The 25,453-nt window shown below is 45.6% G+C and overlaps 1 protein-coding gene across 8 annotated transcripts in view; it reads right to left on the reverse strand.

Annotated features, from left to right (window-relative positions):
* FARS2 (phenylalanyl-tRNA synthetase 2, mitochondrial) overlaps nucleotides 1–25,453 on the reverse strand; it is a 509,124-nt gene that overhangs the window by 385,017 nt on the left and 98,654 nt on the right. For all 8 annotated transcript variants that reach the window (XM_060308104.1, XM_060308099.2, XM_060308101.2 and 5 more), the window contains 2 exons: nucleotides 22,819–22,978; nucleotides 13,119–13,250 (listed from right to left, as the gene is read on the reverse strand). In XM_060308104.1, the coding sequence (XP_060164087.1) occupies nucleotides 13,119–13,250; nucleotides 22,819–22,978 (292 nt within the window). The remainder of the gene's footprint in view (nucleotides 1–13,118; nucleotides 13,251–22,818; nucleotides 22,979–25,453) is intronic.

A 25,453-nucleotide genomic window follows, 5' to 3' on the forward strand; every position in this document is an offset into this window, starting at 1 on the left:
AATAGTAAAAGACTGGAAACAACACAAAATGCCTATCAGCTCAGGACTCATTAGATACATTATGGTTCATACACGTGATGCACAACCAGGCAGCTGTGAACACGAGTGAGTGTATGCTCTCCAACGTACAAAGGCCTCTAGAAGTGCACTGAAGTGAGGAAAAAAAAGACGTACAATAATCTAGTAGAGTATACCACTTTTACGAAGAAGAAAGAAAAGGAACTTGTATTTGTATTTGCATTAAAAACTGGAAGGATCTGGGGATTCCCTGGCGGTCCAGTGGTTAGGACTCAGCGCTCTCACTGCCGAGGGCCCAGGGTTCAGTGCCTGGTCACGGAATTAAGATCCCACAAGCCGCGCGGCGCGGCCAAAAAAAGAAAAAGAAAACACAACAAAAGCAAAATCAGTGAAAGGAGAGTACACATACACACACAGACACGCATACCCGTGGATCAGTCACTTAGCAATGGATTCACAGCGTAAATGCACAGCCGTCTTCTCTGCCCTCCATCCCTCACCCTCCCAGAGAAGTCCCGCTGGCTGCGGTGACCACAGTAGGAAGCCCGCGCTCCTTAGCTTTGTAAGCAAAGCCCATCACCCTCCAGGCCCCTCTGGACCCACGCCCACACCTTCTACCCCGATCACACGGAAATTCTGTCCTCAGGCATTCGTTCCACATCTTTCAGAAGCCCTTTGACCTGCTGCGCCCTCTGCCTAGAAGGTCCTACCCCTTCCCTTGCCCCGGCAGAGTCCTAGGCGTCCTTCAACATCAAAGTCAGACGACAGCTCTGCGGGGTCGGTCTCCTGGGACGGCCTCCCCGACAGCACCGGCTGCTGAGGCCCGTGCCCCCAGCCTGTTAACCTACCTGGTTCTGGGCCCTGTGTGTGACTGGACCCCTCATTAGACCATCAGCTCCTCGGAGGCAGGAGCTCTGCCTTATTCATCTTCACTTGCCCGGCACCTGTCTTTCCAACAAATGCTCCCAGCCTCCCTCGCCCTCCCCTCAATAAACAAGTGAGAATGTTTTGCCCTCCAGGGTAACAGGCGCCTTCACCTAACGAGCTGCCCTTGTCTGAATAAGGTCCTGAAAGCAGACACAGCATTAGCAGTCAGGAGGGGTCCGTGCCCTCGATCATGCCTGCCAGGCACACCTGCAACCGCCTCATCAAACGATTCCAGCTCCTCCTGTGCAAGACGAGGGTATCAGACTACATGTGCGGTCTGCATCCTTTTCAAGCCACAGAACACCGTGAGGGTCCGATAAGAACAACAATTACTCTCCTTCCAGAACCCCCGCCTCCCAAATGCCCCTACACAAACAGATGCAAGACCTGACTCGTAATTTCAGGAGATTCACAGAGTGAATGACATCTGAAGTCACTTCCAACTTTAACACTCTCCGAAGGATGGAAGGGTTAGAGTGAGGGGAGAAAGGATCTAACACTTTCTGATCATTTACTGAGCACCGGACCCTCGGCTAAGCACATTACATGCATTAATTCATTTATTCTCCATCCCAGACCAGTGAGGTGCACATTATTATTCTCCTTTTATAGATTAGGAGCTGGGATGCAGGGACGTTAAGTGGTAAATGGATTGTCAGTGAAGGTGTACCTTTCTGGCTTAAAGCTCCCAGTACTTTCTGTAGGGACATTCACATCCTCCCCGCGGTGGTCAAGGGAGCCGGTCAGCCATAGCCAGTAAGCACCAGAGGAGCGAGTCTGGTCTGCCCCCCAGCTGCTCCCCACGTCGCTACTCCAGGCACCGCCAAGATAGGACACAGAAGGTAAGTGCAACAAACAAGAAGCTCCAACGCCCAGGCCCCTCCACAGCTGGCAGGGAAATAAACAACCAGCCACGGACAAGGAGGAATGGCTTTGATTAAGGGAACCAGTGAAAGAGTCCCAAGCCCAAAGAAAGGCAGCAGCGCAAAGACCTTTTCAGGTCTGGTCCCTGAGAGCCACACAACCGAGGCAGACCCCTTGTCAGCCTCGCCGGGAGGCAGACACGCTTGGGCTCAGAGAGGACCCGGGGGGGGCCCGTCCAAGGAGGCCCAGAGCCACAGTCCAGAGCAGGCGAGAGTCAGCCTCACCACGTGCATCTCACCCAGGAGGGAATCCAGGCTGCGGAGGGCTGGGAGCCTACGCCATCCAGAAATGCTCTCTTTGAAACAGGAATAAAATGGTACTTCTTCACCCTCGGAGGCGGTCTGCCTCCTCTTAAAAAAAAGCCTGCCTGATGAGAAAGGAGTTGTGCTGGTTACTTAGGTAACTGAAGGTACAGAGGGCGCAGGGCTTGTGGACTCCCCTGGGTCTCTGGAGGGCGTACGGTGGGCCCAGCTAAGCCCGGGAGAACTGCACCCAGATCCCTCTGCCCCCGAGTGCGTGCCCCCTTCATGACGCTGAGGACGAGGCCCCAGGCGCACGGAGCCTGGCGGGAGCTCCCAGACCCACTCCGCCCGGCCCCTCCCTCCTCCAGGGCCTCCTCACACTCAGTCTAGGCTGCTCACCTGGTCTCCTGCCTTTGAACTTGCATTTGTTCGACTCACCCTCAACAGTGATGCAATCCCCCAATCGCGTGCTACTACCTGAAGGGTGAGGTTTAAGGTCTTTATGTTGCCGCCCATGCCCTTCCAGACCTGATGGCTACGGAGGAGCTTAGCAGCCTCCTCTACCTGATTCCCAGGTTTTCCCCGAGCTCGTACCAGTCGGTCTTTCCAGAACATGCAGTGCCGCCTCCCACTCTGTGTGTCCTGCACAAGCCACGCTCTTTGCCGGGAAAGACCCCTCTTCACCCGTCACAAAACCTGCTCCCCTTCACCGCTCGGGTCAAGCCCTACGACCCCGGTGGAAAGATCCCTCTTTACCCGTCACAAAACCTGCTCCCCTTCACCGTTCGGGTCAAGCCCTACGACCCCGGTGAAGCGCTGCCCATCTCTCGAGGAACCAACAACTCCTCCTCCAACTGTCATCAGAGCCTCACGGACACAGCACACGACCTGCCGTCCCCAACACTGGACCGTGAGCCCCTCAAAGGCAGAAACGACCTGTGTATCTGCAGCACTTCGCGTGGCGCCTGCCAGGCAGGTACTTCATAAACGTCTGTTGAAGGAATGGACGGAGACGGGAAAGGCTGATTTAATAAATGGACGCATCAAACAGTGGATTTGGAGAGCTTTTCCTTCCTAATGCCTTCAAAGCCCACAAACCCTCAATTTCCAGGACTCTGTAGACAAATAGCCTAAAATATCAAATAAATGTTCTAAATTACGTATACTGATACCAGCCACTTCCCTTTACGTTGAAGGCACTCCTCAAGGTAACATTTAAGCATATCTCACTAGGCTTCATCATTTACTGCCCCAAACTACACTTCTATTAGCCTCCCAGTTCACCAGCAACCCCAGCAGCCAACAGACGAGCCTTTCCCCAGGTGTCCTTCTCGGGATGTGCTCCACAAAAGGGACCCTTTCACAGCGTGATTCCGTGTCCTGTGACTCTGGGAAATCTGCTCGCTCGCCCCAACTCAGAGATAGAGAGAGACATGCAGGACCTTTCCAACCCACTATTTTCCACACTTGGTTGAATATCAAATCTTCTCTTTCCTTTGAAAATCCTAATAATACCCAGTGTTCTATGTCACACACTTTGAGAAATGCTACCCTTGGCCAGTTCCTGACTTATGTCCATTAAAAAACACAATCTGAAAATCTGGCCTAACTTCTGTCTAATGACATCACTTCATTTTATCCACGGACATAACAACACGGCCGTTTCATGAAGACATTGCTTCCAGCCTAAAATGCAGAAACGAATCTTGAAAAAAATAACTTAGCAGATTGTGTTTATCCCCACGGTACCATAAATAATTCCTAAACTTCTAAACTGCCTCTTTGCAAGGGAGAAAATAAAACTGAACCACTGAGTAGCACATCACTACCTGCCTTCAAAGCTGCAGTGATCCCATGAAGCAAGAGTTTCATAAATAGTTTAAATAAAATTCAATTATATGAACATCCTTTTTTATCTTTTTATTAGTCTCGGAGAGTTTCTTTAAGGGGTGTGGGGAAGAAACCTGATTAACCAACCATAGATACCAAAGTCAGGCTGCTATGCAATTTTCCATGTGGGGCTATAAAACAACCCAAAATCCCCTGAGGGCTGTATTAATACTACACATCTCTGGCTTGCTTAAGAGGCCAAATCATGGGATCCGAGAGCTAAAAGGAAATCTGGATGTTATATCATCTAAGACCCTTATCTTATAGATGAAGAAACTGAGACCCTCGGGACTTGCCCAAGATCTCCAGCACAGTGCGTGGCAGGGCCTGGCTGTAGGCAGATCTTCACTCCGAGGGCCCCCCGGATCTTCTTCCTGTTACCTTAGGAGCTGCACTGAGCAGCTAAGCACAGACAGGCCAAGGGTTAGCCTGGGAAACTAGGGTATTTCCCTCCACATTTACTGTTTAGATGAGCCTGGAGAAAGAATAGTACACATTGGGACAAGGAAATGGGGGTCCACCACTCATGTGCTCATCATTCATTTTATAATATATATATAGAGTGCTGACTGTGTGCTAGGCATTGTTCTAGGAACTGGGAATACAACAGTGGTCAAAACCAAAAAAGTCGGGCTTCCCTGGTGGCACAGTGGTTGAGAGTCCGCCTGCCGATGCAGGGGACACGGGTTCGTGCCCCGGTCCGGGAAGATCCCACATGCCGCGGAGCGGCTGGGCCCGTGAGCCATGGCCGCTGAGCCTGCGCGTCCGGAGCCTGTGCTCCGCAACGGGAGAGGCCACAACAGTGAGAGGCCCGCGTACCGCAAAAAAAAACCCAAAAAAGTCCCTGTTCTCATGAAGCTTACATTCTAGTGATTCCAGAGTTTTCTACCTGAGACTGATTAAAGACAGACACCTGGAACTAAACCTTTAAACAGGTTATAGTGAGAACATGTTTGCACACACACACACATGATCTTCCATATGTCAGAAGCATGTCCAAAAACTCCCACAAGGAGGACTTCCCAGATAAATCCCATCCCCAATCCCTGTCTGATTTAGGAAACAGTCACCACACACACCAAAATACTGGGAATCTATTTCAGTGGCTTCTCTAGGGAGGGAAGCAGAAAAAGTCAAACTCTTTTTCAATCATCCTTCTCACTACGCTAGAAAGGGAGATGGTGAGGAAAAGCATGAAGGAATAAGTGAATTCCGTGTAACGGTATTGGAGGAGGGACGCTTAAACACACCGGGAGCCCCAGGTGAGCTGAGGAAGAATATGCAAAACGGCCACAATGTACATCTTGCCAGCCAGCTACTGTGGATGGACAGACCACCACAAACGTCAACAAGCACACGGCTGTGGGCCAGGGCTTCAGCTGGTCCAGACTGGGCTGGCCTCAGGGCTCCAGGGTTGGTTCAGGTCCAGTCCGCCTGCTTCTCACTGTTCGAGAACCAGCAGGCTGTGCATGTTCATCTCATAACAAAGGCAGAAGCAAAAGAGGGCAAAAGCGCTGCCAAGGGCTTCCGAGCCGTTGTTCCTTCATCTGCTGACATCCCTTCAGCCGAAGCGGTCAGGGCAGAGGGGAGGGTCCTCTTCCCACAGTGCAAAGTGCTTCACAGTCAGGGGTCTGCTGATATCCCTTCAGCCGAAGCGGTCAGGGCAGAGGGGAGGGTCCTCTTCCCACAGTGCAACGTGCTTCACAGTCAGCGGGCAAAGTGCATGGATACGGCGGGGGGGGGGGTGGTGGCGTGGGAATAGTAACAGAGTCTAATGAAAGACATGACCATTTGCAACGATCCAAACTTGCCAAATGTCCACTTCTGTCTAACCTGAACCTTCTATTCGGAAGCTCACAAACTAGTTCAACAGCTTCAAAATGTCAAAAGCTAAGAGCTAATATTTGGATTGTATTATTATTGTTGTTGTTGTTATTATTATTATTATTACTAGGGTTACTGCTTCAGGAATGAGGAGATGATAGGAAAAAGGAAAACAGTTGAAAATGGAAAATTAAGTCCACATTGATGGGGGAAGGACAATTGCTTTATATCAGCTAAATATCCAAGACCTTAGACAATGAAAGTAAGACACGGGACAGAATCTCTGCTTTCCAGAAGTCTCCCACGTATAGGAATGATGCCACAGACAGTACGTAACACATAGTACAGCTATCAAAACATCAGAAATATGTACAGGTACCGCAGCTTGAAGCAAGTTACCAAATCTTTGCTCTTATTACAGTAGCAGAAATACTGGAGGGGATGGCATGGCTTCTAAGCAGGATCAGAAAGAACTACAAAATATACGAGGAGACAAATCCAATTCTGTACAAACAGTATAACTGAGTCCCCACGCAAGCTCCATGTTGCCTTTCCCAGTCAAACAAGAGCATCCCAGAGTCTGCCTTCCCAGCCCCAGGAACTGCCACAGAGGGTGGGACCAGACTCAACAGAACATTAGGAGAGAGAGGGGAGACGTTTGAAAGTCATTAAATATGCAGAATCCCCACGCTGAAAATATGAATGATACAGCAATCACATCAGAGACTTGAGCCACTAGAGTCAAGCACGACAAGCAGAAGGGTTATCTTTACAGAACTTGTCAACTTACACCCACTCGCATTCCCTGACAAAGTGACTTTTTGGGAGAACGATGTTATATAAAGAAACCTAAAGCTACTCAAGTAAGAAATATAGACATTCCATTCATGAAAGAGCAACTTAAAGAAGAAAAGCCACAAACCTAGAGAATACGATTTTAATATATAAAAATGACAAAAGATTAGTGTTCAAAATAGATGATGAATTCCTACCAATCAATTAAAAAAAGACAAGAGATAGGCTTCCCTGGTGGCGCAGTGGTTACGAATCCGCCTGCCAAGCAGGGGACACAGCTTCGAGACCTGGTCCGGGAAGATCCCACGTGCTGCGGAGCAACTAAGCCCGTGAGCCACAACTGCTGAGCCTGAGCTCTAGAGCCCAAGAGCCACAACTACTGAAGCCCGCGCACCTAGAGCCCGTGCTCCACAGCAGGAGAAGCCACCGCAATGAGAAGCCCACGCACCACAACGAAGAGTAGCCCCCGCTCGCCGCAACTAGAGGAAGGCCGCGCACAGCAACGGAGATCCAGCTCAGCCAAAAGTAAATAAATTAATGAATTAACTAATTTAAAAAAAGAAAGACAAGGAGAAAAATGAGCCCTACCCCAAAATGAGCAAAAGAAAAGCTGCATGTGTCAAGTAAATTTATAAAAAATGTGATCAACCTCAACAGCAATCAGCTAAATGTAAACGAAACCTCAGCAACAGGCTACTCTAAACTCACCAAAGAGACGGACCAAAGTCAGGCGTCCGCGGAGAGGATGTGGGGCAGCAAGAACGTCCATGCAAAGGCTCAAGGCAGAGCGAACTGGCCCAGCTGCCTTGGGAAACAGCCTGGTGACACCAACAAAGCTGCAGCTGCCCTGAAGTGCAGCAACTCCACAGCCAAATAAAATACGCCTCAGAGACACTCGCACTCCTGTACGTACAAGACGCACAAAAGTGTGCACGAGGAGCATTTGTTAGCAGCGAACAAAAAAGGGGGAAACGGCGAAGTGTCCATTAAAGAATGGATGAGTAAACTGCAGCATATTCACCCAGTAGAATTTAAGCAGTGAAAAATGAACGAACTAAAACTCTACACATGACAACAGAGATGAACTTCATAGCACTGCATGGAAAACCAAAGTCATGAGAGGATGGGCAGCATGATTCCATTTGTTAAAGCATAAAAGCTGGTGAAAGTTAGCTCGTTTTACAATATGCATAGAAAAACTATAATGAAAATCAAGGTAACAACACAAAATTCAGAACAGTGATTGCTCACAGGAGTGGGCGGAAGGGAAGGTACTAACAGGGAGGGACACAGGGGACTTCAACTGTATCATGTCCTACCTCTTCAGCTGGGTGGGGGACACTGGACTGATCTATATGGTAAAGGACTGGAAGACAGACAGAGACAGAGACGGGCATATAAAGTATCAGCATGAAGTATTCCAATGAAGAAAAATTTTAAGGAAAAAAATTATTTTTTAATTAGGGAGACTTAAGCATGTTATGGCCAAGAGTAAAGAATGAATACAGGAAGAACAAAGTTGGACTAACACTTCCCAATTTCAAAACTTACTACAAAGCTACAGGAATCAAAACAGTGTGGACATGAGGACAGGAACGTAGAACAATGGAATAAAATTGAGTCCAGAAATAAACCCAAACATGGTTTTCGACAGAGGTGCCAAGATCATTCAGTGGCTCCATCAGTTAGACCTCCAGTGGTCTAACTGATGGACAGAGCTCCCTCTTCGCATATCCCAAAGCCTGATCTCACGAATGGCACGTAAGCTCACGCTCTAATTACACAGCCTCATCTTCCCTGCCTCACTCCAAGTTTTACAGGGAGAAGTCACATCTTACCATTTGTTGTATCTTCCTCTTTGTCTAGCACAGTGCCTTACGCAGACAAGATGCTAAGTGTAGGAGTGGCATGTCTGCTTGTATACAGCACAATGCTTGTACAGTCTTGGTCTGTGCCATCTGGAAGTTCACCAACTTAGATCAGTAACACTGAGCGATATAAGTGTGTGTAGAGGCTGTAGAGACTTCTATCAAAGAGGGATAGACTGCAAATAGATTTATTCTTAGATAGGAAAAGCAGCATTAGGTATAACAACTGGGCGTCCAAGCAAAGACAAAGTACACAAGCCCTCACAAACAGGAACTGAACTTCTTCTAGGGTGCATGCTTCATGTGTGCCTATCACCAGTATTCCACCCTGAGTGCAACCAGGACGAGGGCTTGGCACACTCCTCCCCAGTCCCTCCCCTCCCCACTCTGCCCACCGTGCCTCTGTTACTAATATGGACCACGTGGCACCCTAATCATTCATGTTTACATCTCTGTGCACTGCGCTGGTCTCAAAGGCAAGGACAATGCTTATTTGCTTTTCTATAGCCTTAGAAGTAATTCAAGAAATATTTGACAAACAAACGAACAAAAGAATGATTATTTAAAACTAGAAACTGTTCACGTACGTATTTACAAGGTTTTCCCCAAAGAGTCAAGTTTTAAATTTTAATCAAGAGGTAAAGAAGGCAATTCCGCTTTTAAAGTTATTTTCCACTGTGGAGACTTTTCTGCTTCCTGGCCCAGGTATAATTTTCTAAATTTCACAGGGGCTCAATAGATGGTAAATTCCTTCCAGGCATGATGACAGCCCGTAGTCACCTGGTGATGGTTTCAGATGTTCCTGCTCTGTATTCTACCTGCAAAGACAGCAGCCTGAGTCAGCCCAATGGGAAAAAAGTGTGTCGTATTTGGAGACGTGACTCACTACTGTCCTCAAGGGAAAAACAATCAGATCATCATGACAGCAGTCGCCACCCAGGTCACAACTACCAAATCTAAGCAGTCAGAAAGCAACGGAGGGAATTCCCTGGTGGCGCAGTGGTTAAGAATCCGCCTGCCAATGCAGGGGACACAGGTTCGATCCCTGGTCCAGGAAGATCCCACATGCCGCAGAGCAACTAAGCCCATGTGCCACAACTACCGAGCTCGTATGCCACAAGTACTGAAGCCCGCATGCCTAGAGCCCATGCTCTGAAACCAGGGAAGCCACTGCAATGAGAAGCCCACGCACTGCAATAGAGTAGCTCCCGCTCGCCGCAACTAGAGAAAGCCCGCGTGCAGCAGCGAAGACCCAACGCAGCCAAAAATAAATAAATAAATAACTTTATTAAAAAAAGAAAGAAAGAAAGCAATGGTGAAGGCACTAGAGCTTAAAGAAGAAGAAATAAAATTCTCTAAGCTATCCGGAACAGCCTTATCTTATTCTGTGCACAAAAACACACACATGCCATAGTCAACTTAAATGTGTAATAAAGTGTTTTCAATGCCTGTTCAAATTAGGAATCTAATCTCATGCTTTTAATTAAATGCACTCGATCACAGAGATAATACACAGGGGACGAGCCCCTCTGCAGGAGTAACGAATAACTACACAACAGAGTTTTGTTTGCTTTTGTTTCATTTGGTTCCAGCTCTTCATTCTACGTTAGGCAGAATCATTTATTTGAAAGGAATTTCTAGCCACTTCAAAATCATGCAATTTACTGTTCAGGTAGCAGAACACAGTAGTTGATTATGGTCAGAAAGATCTGGGCAAGCGACGCTGCCAGCCATTCGAGCCTGATCACCTTTCTGAGGCTCTGTAAGATGGGGTTAGTAACAGCATCCACCCAGAGCCCTGTTGTTAAGGTTAAATGAAAGAAAGCCTCTAGGGCATTTAGTGAGAGGCTGGCACACGTCTGCTATTATCACTGCCCCATCAGCCTCTCGGTTGTCATTTCAGCATTTAGCTGAACCTCTGAAGGGCCATAAAGATGGAGAGTTGTAACCATCAATTTTAGCATTTCTTGGAAGTTCTATTTTCAAAGGCAGGGGAGGGGAGGAGAGGGGAGGGAAAAAATACAGGAGGAAAGACAGCAAGAATGGCAAACTGAACAGAGGCATAAAGTGCCCGGAGCCAGGCTTCCGCCACACCGTAGGAACTCAGAAAACAGAAAGTTAGCTCCACTTGCAAATGCTGTCTGTGGTTAGTGACTGCCAGGCACACAGTGTAAGCATTTTAACTACAGACGTCAAAACACATTCGAGTCTGAGAACACGGAGAAGAACTCTGTCATAATAACTTCAACTTCAAATAGCAAAGCCCACACAGAAATTCTTTTATAAAATCATTTCTTCTTCCTTTTCTTTAGTCTCTCTCTCTCTTGCAAGGTATTTAACTTAAATTTTATGTGTACCATTTCCCAACAAACGAAAGCACATCCCACCACCACGGTGAATCTCTCAGACACGTTTGCATCTTAGGTGTCTTCTTTTTTTTTCACTTTGCCATTTCCTCCAAGAATCACCTGACATGGCTGATCTAACTGCAGAACAGCAGTCTCATTAATGTGCAATAATGACTTGGAAACCTGTTTCAGAGACTGTATTCAGCCAATTACTGTGTGAATAAACCTCATAAAAACCCATCCAGGATACTGGAAACATACAAGGAAGCACGATTCCAAGCGGCAACTCATATGTGACTCACCCTCCCCCCGAAGCAAAACAAACAAAAACACCACAGGAAAAAAACAAACAAAACAAAACACCACAGAAGTATTTGAAGTTAGTTCCTACTCAAGAAGAGATTAAAGCTTACATATTTGCTCCCAGTATTTTGTGTTTTCTATTAAAATACATATACATCTCTTTTATTTTCCTGTTTCCTACCACTCTCAATTTTCTTTCTTCCTCTAAAATCATTCACTCAATCCAGAATCATGGATACTAAAATGACCAGGATCAAAGACGTAACCTAGTTCCAACTGGCTAGAAATTGTTTCTATGACGTGCAGGACAGGCTCTGTTTAAATATTTTCGACTAAGGGGGCTCTCTGTTAATAAATGGCTCTCACCATTTGAAAACAATGTTTAATAACATCAGAGATTAATTTTTACTGAAACAATTTTACTACGCGCCAGACCCTGTGCTAAGCACGTCACGTGCATCACCTCCACTAACCCTCATGAAGAAACTTTGAGGGCGGTATCGCTGTGCTCATTTGACTATGAGAGAACCGAGACTGGCGAGGTTAAGCAACCTGCCTGAAGACACACAGCTGTCAACTGACAGAACACGTGCTGCTTCAGACACGCAAGCCCAGGCCTCCCAACTTTTACTCACAGGCCCTCGTTTGCGACCTCTCTGCTTGCTCTTCTCCAGGACAGACCTTCAAATACTGGAAAACCACCCAAGGAGCACGTGGTGCTGTGCTGGGCCAGCTCTCCCGCAAGCATTGCTTGGCCAAGTGGAGAGGAATCTGTGAGCTGGCTGGTCCGGGCCCCTGGGGAAGAGGGGGCGGGGAGGCCAGGCCCCAGGTCTCCCAGCCCAGGCAGCACCAGCTCCTGCGTTCACGGCCGCCCCATCTCCCGTCTCCCTCCAGCCGCGTTCTCTAAGGCCACGACCTTACCCATGGTCCATCGCAGCTCTGAGTCACCAGAAGGGACAGCTCCCCTCCGGTCTATGGTGGGAGGCCCGTGACCAGCCCTGAATCAGAGCCACCACCCTCCCAGACCACAGAGCGCATGTCCTTCTCCAGGAGGGAGGAGCGGGGGCAGTGGGGAGCCGGCTCATGGGGTCCCCTCTGCCTGCTGCTCAGGCAGTGACCCCTCCCCACACGCCCAGTCTCAGCCAGCTTCCCATGGAGGAGGTACACTCTGAACAAGTATTTTTAAATTTAAATTCAGATAGTGACTTAAAAAAAAAACCTCAGAGCTCTGAAATTAAGTTTAGAGATAATCTTTTTTTTTTGGCTGCACTGCACGGCTTGTGGGATCCTACTTCCTGGACCAAGGATCGAACCCGGGCCCTCGGCAGCATGGAGTCCTCACTGCTGGACCACGAGGGAATTCCTAGAAATAATCATTCTTGTTAAGCAATGGTCCTGCAGAGGAGAGCTGGAAAGATCCTTCTCGAGTTCTTACAGAACGGGGAGAATGTCATCAGAGCCCCCATTTTCTTCCCTCCCTCCCAGTCAGGGAGCACTGCCAACGCTGAGGGTGGCAAACCACCAAACACCACAGGCCTAAGTATTTTATATTGTGTTTCTAGCATATTTATGAACTACCTGCTGAATTTGGTTCCAAATGCAGTAGGAACAAAAAAAGGGATTATATGTTGGCTTTGTTCTTAAATAGTCTGGAAGGCAAACCACTCTCCTGGGACACGCATCAGAGACCTGTCGGCAATTACAAAGCAGCTGATCAACAAATATGAAATCACAAAGTACAAACCAACGCCGGGCGCTGATAAGGAAGAGCTCCAAAACCAAGAAGCTTTTGCAAAATTAGCCACGAGAATGAAGTTCTTCCAGAGTGCAGTGCCAGAGAAAAGTCTGGAGGGCAACATACAAGGAGAGAAAGACGGAGGCTAGTCCTACAGGAGTAGGTGAGCGCGGATGCAAACGAGCCTGTAAAGGAAGTCAGCTGGGAAGAGAGAGCCTGTGAATACACGTGGATTCTCTTCTACCTGAATTTACCAGGCGCTGTTCCATCACCCCACAGCCAAGAATTTCCAGCCATTCCCCGTGGAAGTTGATCTCCATCTCGAAGGAAGGATGAGTAAAAGGAAAGTAGCAGTCCACCCATCTGATGTCCAGCCCTGCAAAGACACCAAACACAAACAGACATGGAGCGTTAAAGGCAGTCTTGCCTTTCCTGTGATCAAAGCTGCCCTTCGGCTAATGACACCAATTCCTACATTCTGACTAAAATAAATAGCAAACAAATTAATTTGCAACACTTTGGGGGGAGGCAATAAATCTTAAAACTTGTGAAAAACTGGGCATGTCTTTTCCAATATGAAAAACACTTTGTGTAACTCCAGGACCCTCTAAAACCAAATCAATCACCTGCCAAATCCCTGCAACCACCGGGCAGAGGAAGAAATTAGGTCAAGATAATGGGGAAAGCAGGTAATTCTGCTAGTTTCTATAAGTGAAAATGACATCTTCTCAGAGTTAAAGAAAAAATACTTTTACTGTTCTTCAAACTTACATATCAACAGTATGACTAATTCAGGATAAACTAATCAACTTTCACTTCCATAAATAGATATATTAATTTTTATTAACTTTATAAGAGCTAATAAAAGGTTAAATGAAATAAGATCAGCTAAATTTAAAAAGTCAAAATATTTTTTTCTACAGATGAATGATAAATATACTCACATCCAAGACAAACCAAAAAAGTACATGCTAAATGCCGGGATGAATTTCTCAATATGCAATCATAAATACGTCACTTACAAACAATAATATTATCATTTAACAAAGGAAAAGACTAATGAATTGAAAACAAGTCAAGCCTGCAGAAAGCAGAGGTCACTAAGAAGAGAAGGCGGAATAGGAGGCCACGTAGCAGCCAGATGCCCCTGTGAGGACACCCAGAGCCCTCACAGCGCAGGCACTGAACAAAACCAGTAACAAAACTTGCTTCCGTTTACTGAGCACTTACTATGCCTCTACCATTCCCATTTCATAGAGAGGTGGAAAAACTATTAGGAAGGTTGTGTGTCCTGCCCATAGGCACACGGCTAGCAGGTGACCAGGCTACACCCGGGGCTGCCCGACTCCAAAACTCCTGCTCTTGACAATTAAAACATAATTCCCTGCCCATCGTGAAAGATATTTCAAGAATCAAAAGTCACAAACGAACAGAGTTATAAAACAAAGGAGCCCTTGCTATGCTCAGAATGATATAGGAGAATATAGGTTTTTCTTTCATTGTTCTGTTTCAGTTGCATTTATTTTTCTAGATACTTGCTGTCAATGGCAAGTGACAACTGATTTCTGTTTACAGTCGTAAGACAATACTTCCCCCTTTTATTATACATGTGGTATAACAGACAAATATTAAACTCCACGTACATACAGTGCACACGGTTGATAAGTGCTGACATACGTATACATCCATGAAACATCATCACTATCAATATCAGCAACATGTCCATTACCCCCCAAAGCTTCCTCATGCCCCTCTGTAATACTCCTCACCTGCCCATCAGCCCTGCCCCTCCTCCTCACCAGCCCTCCTTCCCCAGGCAACCACTGACTTCCTCCCTGTCATGACAGACGAGCTGGCACTGCCTAGAACTTTATGAAAATGCAGTCACACAGAATGTATTCTTTTTCTGTCTGGGTTCTTTTACTCGGTGTGATTATTTTAAGACTCACCCATGTTGTTGTGCATGTCCACAGTTCATTCGTTGCCATTACTGAGGAAATTTCGCCAACATTTTTTCTACCCGGGAAAAAAATGTAGATGTTGGGGCAGTGTCTGCAAGTCCCCCGATATTTCTGTACAGAAGCCCCTACGTGCAGACCAGTTGCCTACTTGCCACTGAATTCTGCAAAGAAGGGACCTGGACACCTGTGTGCTCATCCATCTTTGGGACCAATAATCCCCTACCAATATTGTATGAAAAAGCTCCAGAGACAACCACACTGGCAAACAGAAATGTGTCAAGTGTTGGGATGTATAACTGAGCGCAGAGGACGGGCAGACAAAACCATGTTATTCGTTCTTTTTGTAACTCCTGGCAGGTGAGCACAGATCATCTTCTGAGAACAATTTGGAAAAACAAATTCTTTATACATGGCTTTTTATACCTGGATCAAATTTTACCGAAAGCAAGACGAGTTTTCAGGGTTAACATGATGATTTCATATAATTCAACACCACTAAGTGCCTGGAACAAAGTTAGGTACGGTCTACACAAATTAATTTTCCTGTTATTTCTTTATTTTATTCCTTTGGGTAAAGTTTATCTCTTTATACCTCACACCTAGAAAGCTTAGGTTCCCCCCAGTCAGAGAGAAAGCAACTTGAAAACATTAGTAACGCTCAAAATAACCACAACTAACTATTATCAGTGTTCATTAAGCCTGAACTCGACCTTTCCTGTGTGCACACCCATCCGAGCTGTCGGTGCCAGTGGTGTCAAAGCACAAGGACTGAACTGAACAGCGGTGTGACGGTCTCTGCCCTTCTCTAGGAACCTTCTTTTATCAAAGGACTTTGGCTTTACCACTTGTAAAACTATAAAACATTATAACTTTGGATAAAAACTTTTTTAATGTTGACTAAGTTCTCAAGATAAAATGTCCACATGTTGGTCGCATCAAACCTCGCTCTCTTTTGGTTGAAGGCCTCCGCCACCACAGCCCTAGGTTTCCTTTTGCTCAACCATCCTACAGGTGTGTCTCTTTCAGTAGCAATGAAAGTAACGGCTCCACAGTGACAAACGCACCCAGCAAAGAGTGACAAGGCAGGGAAGTTGGCCAAAGTCTCTCAGGACACGTGAGATGATTAACATTACGCATCTAAGAGGCAGAACTCACTGATGACAACAGCACAGAAACTAACCCAGAAAACACGGACTGGCAAAAGCTGTGTCCAGTGCGACTAGAAAGCTTCTGATCCTTTTACCTCCTCAGATCCTTTTTCAACCTGTGACCCTGCAAAGAATGCCGAATCCACAAACCATTCACTTCCTTTTTCTACTACCTTAAGGATTTCTTCAGTTAAATTCGTCTTCCTTCACATAAACAGGAAAATGGCAAAAGCTACAAAGTCCCACCTTTGAGAAGCCTATGGCTATACTTCAAACATAAATAGTCACTATTTAAAAGTAAATTATATTAGTTAATGTGTAATTTTTTATCAAAATACCATATCCTTTTACATATTCTAGCAATTTAAATTTTAGTTACTTTGACACATAACAGTAATTTTTTTCATAGCTGGTGGTAGAATCATTTATTAATTACTTTTATATTACCCCCAAATATACACTTTCTTCTTGTTTTCGCCCCATAACCTCAAAATTATAGTAAGGATTATTATAGCAGATTGAAAAAACATCTTGACATGCAGCGTGTATCAAAGATGTGATATTGAATAACCACCTAAAAACTATGTTAAGTATGGCTTATTTCACACGTCAAGTATCAGGAGTCTGTGAAAAAAATCCACTAAGAACTAGGCGTTTTGAATTATACATTAACAGAGGGAAATTTCTGGTAAACATGTCCAAATCACATGGATTCATTACGCATTAGACTATTCTTACTGGTGATTAGTTTAAATTACATTAAATGTACATATATTATATACCTAATGGAAAATAATGCCAAAGTTCGTTCTTTCTTTTTTCTGTTTTATGTGTGTGTTTGTCTTTTTCTTTTTGGTTTGGATGTAATAATTTACTTAAACATATTTACAAATGAAGTTCAGAGCTTTTTAAAAATTGTCTCAGAACCCTGTGAGATTACAGCAACTGTCAAAAATTATATATTAATTTTTAGGCTAGAGCCAAGTAGAAGAATAAACCAAAAACCTGGATTCAAGTCTCATCCTGCCCTTCTTGCTGTGAAACCGGGGGTAGGTTAATCAACCTCTCTGAGCCCAGCTGCCCCATCTCCACGCTGTACAGCAACAGCTGCTCTGCCCAGTGGTTGTGAGCAGAGGACCTAGCAAGCCCCAGTTTTCCCAGAGGCAGAGATGCTCTCTGGAGATGCAGGCACCTGCTCTGCTTTCTCTCCTGAAGGAGGATGCTGAGAGCCCAAAGTCTAGGATCATTCCCTCAGCTGGGACCCCAGAAATGACTGGTGAGCATTCCTTCAGAATGGTGGTGTCATAGAGAACAGACTGGTGGTTGCCAGTGGGGAGGGGGTGGCTGGGGTCAGCAGATGCAAACTATTACATGTGGGATGGATAAACAACAAGGTCCTGCTGCACAGCACCGAGAACTATGTTCAGGATCCTGTGATAAACCATAATGGAAAAGAATATAAAAAAGGAATACATAGGGCTTCCCTGGTGGTGCAGTGGTTGAGAGTCCGCCTGCCGATGCAGGGGACGTGGGTTCGTGCCCCGGTCCGGGAAGATCCCACGTGCCGCGGAGCGGCTGGGCCCGTGAGCCATGGCCGCTGAGCCTGCGCGTCCGGAGCCTGTGCTCCGCAACGGGAGAGGCCACAACAGTGAGAGGCCCGCGTACCGCAAAAAAAAAAAAAAAAAAAAAAGGATAGTGGTGTGAGCCTGAGTGGAAAAGGACTGGCAAGAACTTGAATTCTCTCAGCTCTGGCAGGACACTGCCGGCCCTACCTGCCGTAGGGAACCAGGGGCACGGGCACAGGACAGCAGCACCACGTACCAGGGAAGACCAATCAGGGCCGGACGCAGGGGGTGGGGCAAGGGCCCAGGCCTCTTCCCACCAAGCCCTGCCGCCGAGGCGGTACTGCGGCGCCTAACACTGGACAGAGACACATTAAACAGATGCCATTCCAGGTCACCCCACCCGCCTTCATCACCAATCTTGTCTAAACACACCCTGTAATTCATTTCCCTGACTTACCCACTCAGGAAGGGACTCTTTCTCTGCTTCCCATACCCTTATATTGAAAGATGGGACTGTGCTATCAGAACCACCTCCCAGAGCTGTCAGAATCTAAATTTGAAAAGGCTGGTGGCCCAGACCAGAGCACATACCAGTGACTTTATATATGCTACCAAGGCTACCCTCCACCGAAGCAGAGACTTTTCCATACCGGCTATACAAATACGCAATTAGTAACTGCTCTTGGGCATTAATTCCTCAGTGCTGGAACCCGAGGAGCAGCCGAATGTAGCAGAACTCTGATTCTCCTGCTTTCTACACCGGACACGGCAGGCGCCCAAGCAAGGAAAGCGAAGCCGGGGAGAAAAAGGATGGAGGGTGCTCTCTGGCTAAAAAGAAATCCGTAAAAAACTGGGACCATTCGAGGTGAGCACAACCTAACTAGAAATTACCCGGCCCTCACTGTCAAATGCAGCTGACAATTCCATCTCTTCTGCTCCTGCTCGATTTAAATCAGACCCACAGCCCTTTAAACTGAATACATACCAAGCAGCGGACAGGCAATTTTTCACAGTTCTCAGTATTGCTCTGTTCTCATAGCTTTCTTAAAAAAAATTGTTTTGAACAGTAATATATTCACAGCGTTCAAAATCGAAACACTGTAAGAGTATACATTTCCCTGTATAATAGGGCATCGGTGACATCACAAGAAAAAATTGTAAGTATGTGAGGTGACTGATGTTAACTAAACTTATTGCGGTGATCGTTTTGCAATATATACATGTATCCAATCATTATGTCATACACCTCAGACTAATACAGTGTTACAGTAAAACGGTCCCCTACATCCGAACCAGTTCTGTTCCCAGAGCACGTTCGTTCATTAAGTCCAATTTATTAGTTAAGTCCAACAAAGTTACCGTAGGTACCCAACTAACACAATTGGCTGTATAGTACTGTACTGTAATAGGTTTATAATACTTTTCACACAAATAATACATAAAAAACAAACAAAAAAACATTTTTAATCTTACAGTACAGTACCTTGAAAAGTACAGTTGTACCAGCTACATCACTGCTGCTTTTACACTTGCCTCCTATAGAAAGTGATCAGGCATGCAAAGAAGAAGAAAAAAACATAAAGTAGAGGAAAAGAAATAGCAATTCACCAAGAAATGACACAGATGACAGAACTAGTTGAAAAAGGCACTGAAATATGCATGATAATGATATTTAGTACACTCCCAAAGCTGCAGGGAAGACTGGACATGTTAGGTAGAGATAAAGAAGATCATGAAAAGACACTAACTGAAACTAGAAAATGGGGTGAAAAGAACACTGGATGGAATTCACAGCAGATTAGACATTGCAGGAAAAAAGAAGGATTGATGAATTTAAAGATACAGCAATGAAAACTATCTAAAATGAAACCCAGAAGGAAAAAAGAATACTGAGAGAAAAGTGAACAGAGCACCGGTGAACTGTGGAAAAATTTCAAGTGGCCAAATATACATGTAATTGGAGTCCCCAAGGGGAGCGAGTAACAGAGAAAATATCTGAAGAAAAAATTTACTGAAATTTCTCAAATGTGATGAAGTATATATATGTATCAAGAATTTGGGCTTTCTATGAACCTAAGCAGAGAAGGAACTCTCCCTCGTCCACAGACCTTAATGTCTCCCGGTTGCCTGTGTATCAACCTCCTACAGGTAGAAAGAGTATGAAACAGGCACAGTCCTGGCACATTCGTTGTCTTGATTAAAGTATCTTGAAAAATTTAAGTACTTTTTTCACTGTACCTCGAGGCCCAATCATTTCATTTCATTTAACATAAAACCCCACACAATTTCAACTTCTTACTTCTCTAGGGTATGGAACCTGTTTCTTAGCCCTACCCAGTCACCAGAGAATCAGCAACTTTCTTAGGCTCCTTAAAAGCATTCCAGCGAATTCAATCGTGGCTATCTCACGCTTTCTCCCAAACAGTTTCCTTGTACCAAGTCGTTAGGCCAGAAAGGTTAACGCTAGTAAGTATTTTCTCCACTCAGCAGACTCCTAAGGAAAGGTGGGTCTTAAGTCTCTCTCCACCTGAGTCCTAAAGTGATGATGTCCTCTTTCCACTGAGTATCTGTACTCAGCACAAGGCAAGGCTCTCTGTAGCCCCATTTCAGAGCATGTGATCCAAGGTTCCGACAGGCGGGCCTTGCCAGCCAGTTTTCATCTGAAAGTGCAGCCGGCCTGGACGACACCCGAGCCCCAAGGAGCAGAGACAGCACCACATGGCCTGAGGCAGCCGCTGCTCTGCGACTTCACCTCCAGATGTAAGACGACCCTCTGCAAATCAGACAGCACCAGACAGCCCAAAAGGGCACACTTCAAAATTATTAAAGTGACATGCTTCAACACTCTGTAAATTTGACTCAGTCAGGAACAAAGTAGGACTAACAGCCATAAACCGAGTTATCATTCTCAATCACTTTCACTTCATTTATATTAACAGGGATTCGTGGACAGAGAAAAATATGAAAAGGTACGGAAGACACAGTATCCTCACTGCCGACTGACCTCACTCCCGACCAGGACAGCATTCATAATACAGAGCCCTGCAATGCAAGGGCCGCATACAGACCCTTTGGAGGTTGGGTTGACAACCAAGTTATTTGGGGAGAATCGGCACCTATGGAAGGAAGAGGGTGGCAGCTGCAGCGGGGGGAGTCAACCAACTGCAATCAGGCCCAGCAAAGCCTTAACCTCGCCAGAGGGACGGGGCGGGGTGTGGGGGGAGCGGGGATGAGGGAGCTGGAGCCAGGTGGGCAGGGGCTGGGGGCTGGGGGCAAACTGTGGGGCCTTTATATTCCTCCCACAAGCAGTCTTTGGCTGTGGGCAGCTCTGGGAAGGGCACTGTCCTTGGGCAAGGGGGCTTGCCCGCAGCTGCGGCGGCCCCGGAGGGAGCTGACGGCTGAGGCCACCTGCACTTCCACCGGCAGGGTCCTGAGACAGGAGCTGCGAGTGCATCTCAGTGACAACCGTTAGCCTGTTTTGCTCTTAAATGGAAGAGACACGACTTGCCACAGCAACATATCTAGCCGGCAGCAGAGGAACACAGTCCACTTCTCTTTCAGACGCGTTCACCCAAACTGTGCTACGAGGCCGGCGCCTCCTAAAGGGAAACTCCAGGGCTCAGCAAGGGATCGTGCCAGAGACGGCCGTAAACCGTGAAGGGCAGCAAGTGAAACCACAGTGTGAGGACCCCTAAACCCCACCTTAGCTGCTCTGAAAGAAGTGATCTGCTGAACACGGTACAAGACAGAGGGGAGACCATTTAGAAGTGTTTAAAATGTCAGTGTATTCCACAAGCATATAAACTGTCTAAAGGGCATTTTCTTTCTTTCCAATTCTAAACCGATAACCTCTCTCATAACAGCCTTAGGATGCTGGTGCAATTGAAATGTTCGCAGAAAATAATCAACTGCTTTGGAGAGGGAGAAAACGCCCTGACACCCAAGCAGCTGTAACAACAAGAGACTGCCGCAAGGAAACAGTGCTCTCATTTTTAATTTTGCTTTTCAAGAACAAAGGAATACAACACTCACAGTTTAAAAGAGGAGAGAGCTCAGACCATAAAAACAAGTATAAAAAGAGCTGCTGAATAGTTCTGAGGCCTGCGGAGGCAGTTCCTATCATTAGCTAATTAAAGAAGGACTGAATGTGAAGTTTCTAAGTGATCTTGGTATCTGAAATATAACAGAGTATAGCCCGACCAGCTACGGGGGTCAGAGGGCGGGAGAGTCGGAAGGCAACACCCGGGGGAGGCCCCCTCTTTTTAACATCACGGCTTCCGTAAGCCTCACAGTCTAGGAATATTATTGAAATGATCTGTATCTCTCCTTTCAAAAGAGCTAAGGTCTAACATGGGCTCGGAAGTCAAAACGACAGGGGGCTCAAACCAGGCCTCAAATACTCCCGAGCTGCAATGTGGTCACGTGGTACTTCGTTGCTCTGGGTCTGGGTTCCCTCCTCTAATAAAAAAAAATGGAGATTATAATAACACCTACATCACAGATGCAGGTCAGAACAAAAAAATCCCTGTAAAAGTGCTTAATGCAGCATTTGACACTATTAATTACTCTCTCGCTGTCATCGTCACTACTATGGCTATTACTACGCTAAAGGACATCCAGATTGCTGGGACGCAGACAGGTTTACCGAGACATTTTTCAGCATCTAGCACCCCGACCCCAGATAAAACATTTAAATGACCCTCCGAAATGCCTGAAGTAAGAGCACGGCACTCCCCTTCGGAGTGAGGGAGAACAGCCAGGTCCGAGGGCACTGTGAACACCTACCCATTGTGAGCGCTGTGAGAGCACACAGCACGCTTCCCGTGACACCACCCCCTCATCCGTCAAGTTCCTAACGTGGGCCTGGCTGGGGCACCTCCCCTCCCCGCCCTGCATCTCCCCTGAGAAGCATCCCAGCAGGTGATACAAACACGCAATCACCCCTTCAGCAGCGGCTGAGGTATAGCAATACTCCGACATTAATCAGCCTGTTCGCTCCCTCCCCGTGGATGACACAGATCTCAATCCGCTGTCATTCTGATGCAAGGCTGTGATCATTTTTCTCTCTCTGGCTAATTGCATTTTCACACCCTCCTCTGCTCCTCAAACGGAATGAACCGGGAAATCCATAAGTTCTACCTCACTAAGGACCTAAACCATTAAGCCACAACTGAGAGCAAGAAGTCTAGACACAGGAGGCTTAATGATTTCAGGAAGATGGTAACTGTTGAATATTTAAGCCCCCAAAGACAAAGGCATTTAGTACCTACCATCTCCAAAAAGATGTGTCATAAGCCTGGTAAGTGTTTGCTTAAGGTCAAACTCTACAAGCTTCGTGGCCTCCAGGGTATGTGTCTCCTGTTTATGGGCAGAGCGAGAACTCTGTTCGAAAAGCTGCAGGTTTTCTCCATCCTTTACGCCAGCAAATAACTGTGAACCAAGAGGAATAATATAAATAAATAAAAAGAGCATCGTGACCAGAGTCTGTATCAAAAGACATAATGTGGAAACAAAACCCAGGAAGTCTTAAGAGTCAATGAACATACTGATGTTAACATTCATTTGGTATCAACTTTGAACAAAGCACTAGGCTACATGTAATGGAGAGTCTTTAGGAAATTAAAAGACACCATTCTGATCTTTGCTCATCTCTCCATTTTCCTTTTGCACTAACTTCTTTGCAGTCATTTCCTCACAAGACACATTATTCTCCATGCTAGTGCAAATACCAGTGAATCGGGTTTTCACTGTCCTTAAAGTGTGACCTGAGACTAGGTAAGAAAGCACAGTCTAGGAACGAAGTCCTATGAAGCCCTCCTAAACTGGAAGTGTGCTGGACTTTGCTACCCTGTAATTCCAAAGGTCAGGACAAGGCCTGAAATGTGTTTCTGCCATTTGCTATCCAGTAAACTCCAAAAAGTGATATGGGAGCTAAGCTTCAGGTAACGGTTTGAAAGATGAGAATAATAAATTAAGAGACTTCATGATAATTAAATAAAAGAATGCATGAAGGGCATGGAGTACCTGGCACGTTGCAATAGCTAATACACTGTCCTCTCTGTCATCACAATCACCATTACTAATCACAGCTGTCATCAGTCTGAAGCTGCTTAAGCACAAAAATAAAGTGTTCCGTCTTTAACAACAAAGCAGGTCTTTACCTGCTGGGTGAGTGACTCAACGTGGAGAACTGACCAAATCAATCTATCATTCTTTCCACCCAAAGTCCCATGAAATCAAAAATTATTTTAATCAAAGAATGAAACAATTGCTGTTTCAAAGTAATAACGGGCTGGATAATTAGAACCAAATCTCCTGATAAAGCTACTAAAAACTACAAAAATTCTTAAAAGCATCAAAGAAGTAACACAATAGAGAGGATTTACTACACAAAACTCTGTGAGGAAGCACAAAGCCAGAAAAAAGCCCGACACAAAGCCAGAGAGAAATACTGAGACTCTCTGCCTTTCCCAACTTCAACTGAACGCTGAACATCGCTTGTGACAGCTTATCAATAAAAGGGAGGCCGGATTGGAAGCCCACAGTGTCTGACCAAGTTGGGATGCTAGATAAGTGCTCTGAAGGATGTATCCTCATGGTAAGAATGAATACAAAAGTGACTACTTCTTATAAAGACTTCCAGCCAGGTGTCACCTTACCTGGGTAACAGAGAGAACTTCAGGCTGTGGAAATGGACTAAGGCAACCCCAGAATGCTGGTTCCTCTAAGTGCTCAGCAGAATCAAACACAAATCTTTCCACAAAAGATTCTACTTCCCAAGGTCTCAAATCATTCCTATGAGAGCTAAAGACAATGCAGCTGCCAGAGTCTACGTCTTTCAATATTTCCTCTAAAAATAACTTGGAACAACAACAACAGAACATCAAACTACTAAACACCGTGCCCTCAGAAGGAAACAGAACAGTGACCCAACTTCAAATAATTGTATGTAAAGAAGAAGGAAGGAAGAAAGGAAGGAAGCAAAGCTAACTGCCATAGAGAAAGAGTGCTATTGTACTCCCAGCCTGCTTTTTTCGTTTGGGGTAATTAAGGACAAGCTGAGAAAAACTGAGGGTAAGAGAGAAGAAGGGAACCAGTGAGGAACTAGGTTGATCTAAAATCACCACCAGAAGGAATAAGTGTGAACATCCTAAGAGTATCCTAGCAGATCTGATGAGGGACTACAGAAAAGGGACTTAAATGTATGCCCAATTTGAAGCTACAGTTTTCAAAAGGCATGGTTGCAATGGAAGAGAAAGGGGCAAAAGAAAGTAAGATATTTTTTGGCCATTGGGTAGGGAGGAGTAAAAGAAGCAAAAGAGAAAATTTAGGGTTGTACAAAATAAAACAAACCTAAAAAATTAGAGGATTTACAAAACTATTCCCCATCTTCCACTAAACAAACAAAAAGATTCCATTAAAGACTCTGCACTTTGCTACACTAACAGAAGAGGGCACCAGAGAACTACAAAATCTAAACAACCAACAGCCCACAAAAAGGAACAAAAAAAAAATTCAACAGAACTATAGAAAATTATCACAAAGAATTAAAAAATTCACTCAAAACAGCTCAAATGATGAAAATCTAATCTTCTTCCCCCAAAAAAGAAAATCAAGAAGCAGAAGAAAAGTGTCAGATGATACTTGCAAACTAAATTAAATCTGCTCAAACAAGCATTTGGGAATATTGCTTGGGCCAGAAATGTAAATGTTAAGAACAAAAATGAATGAAAAACAGAAAACTGTGAACTGAGGAAAGAAAGAGAAGGAAAAAAATCGTCTCAGAACTTAAGTTACAAGATATGCAAGGAATAATGGACTCAAAGATTTAGCAAGAAGAATTGAAGAAAAGCAGGAAAACAACTAAGAAAAGGGCAATGAGATAAAGAAAGAAGAATCAGAGAG

This window comes from Globicephala melas, chromosome 11 (genome assembly GCF_963455315.2).
Source record: "Globicephala melas chromosome 11, mGloMel1.2, whole genome shotgun sequence".
Taxonomy (NCBI): Eukaryota; Metazoa; Chordata; class Mammalia; order Artiodactyla; family Delphinidae; genus Globicephala; species Globicephala melas.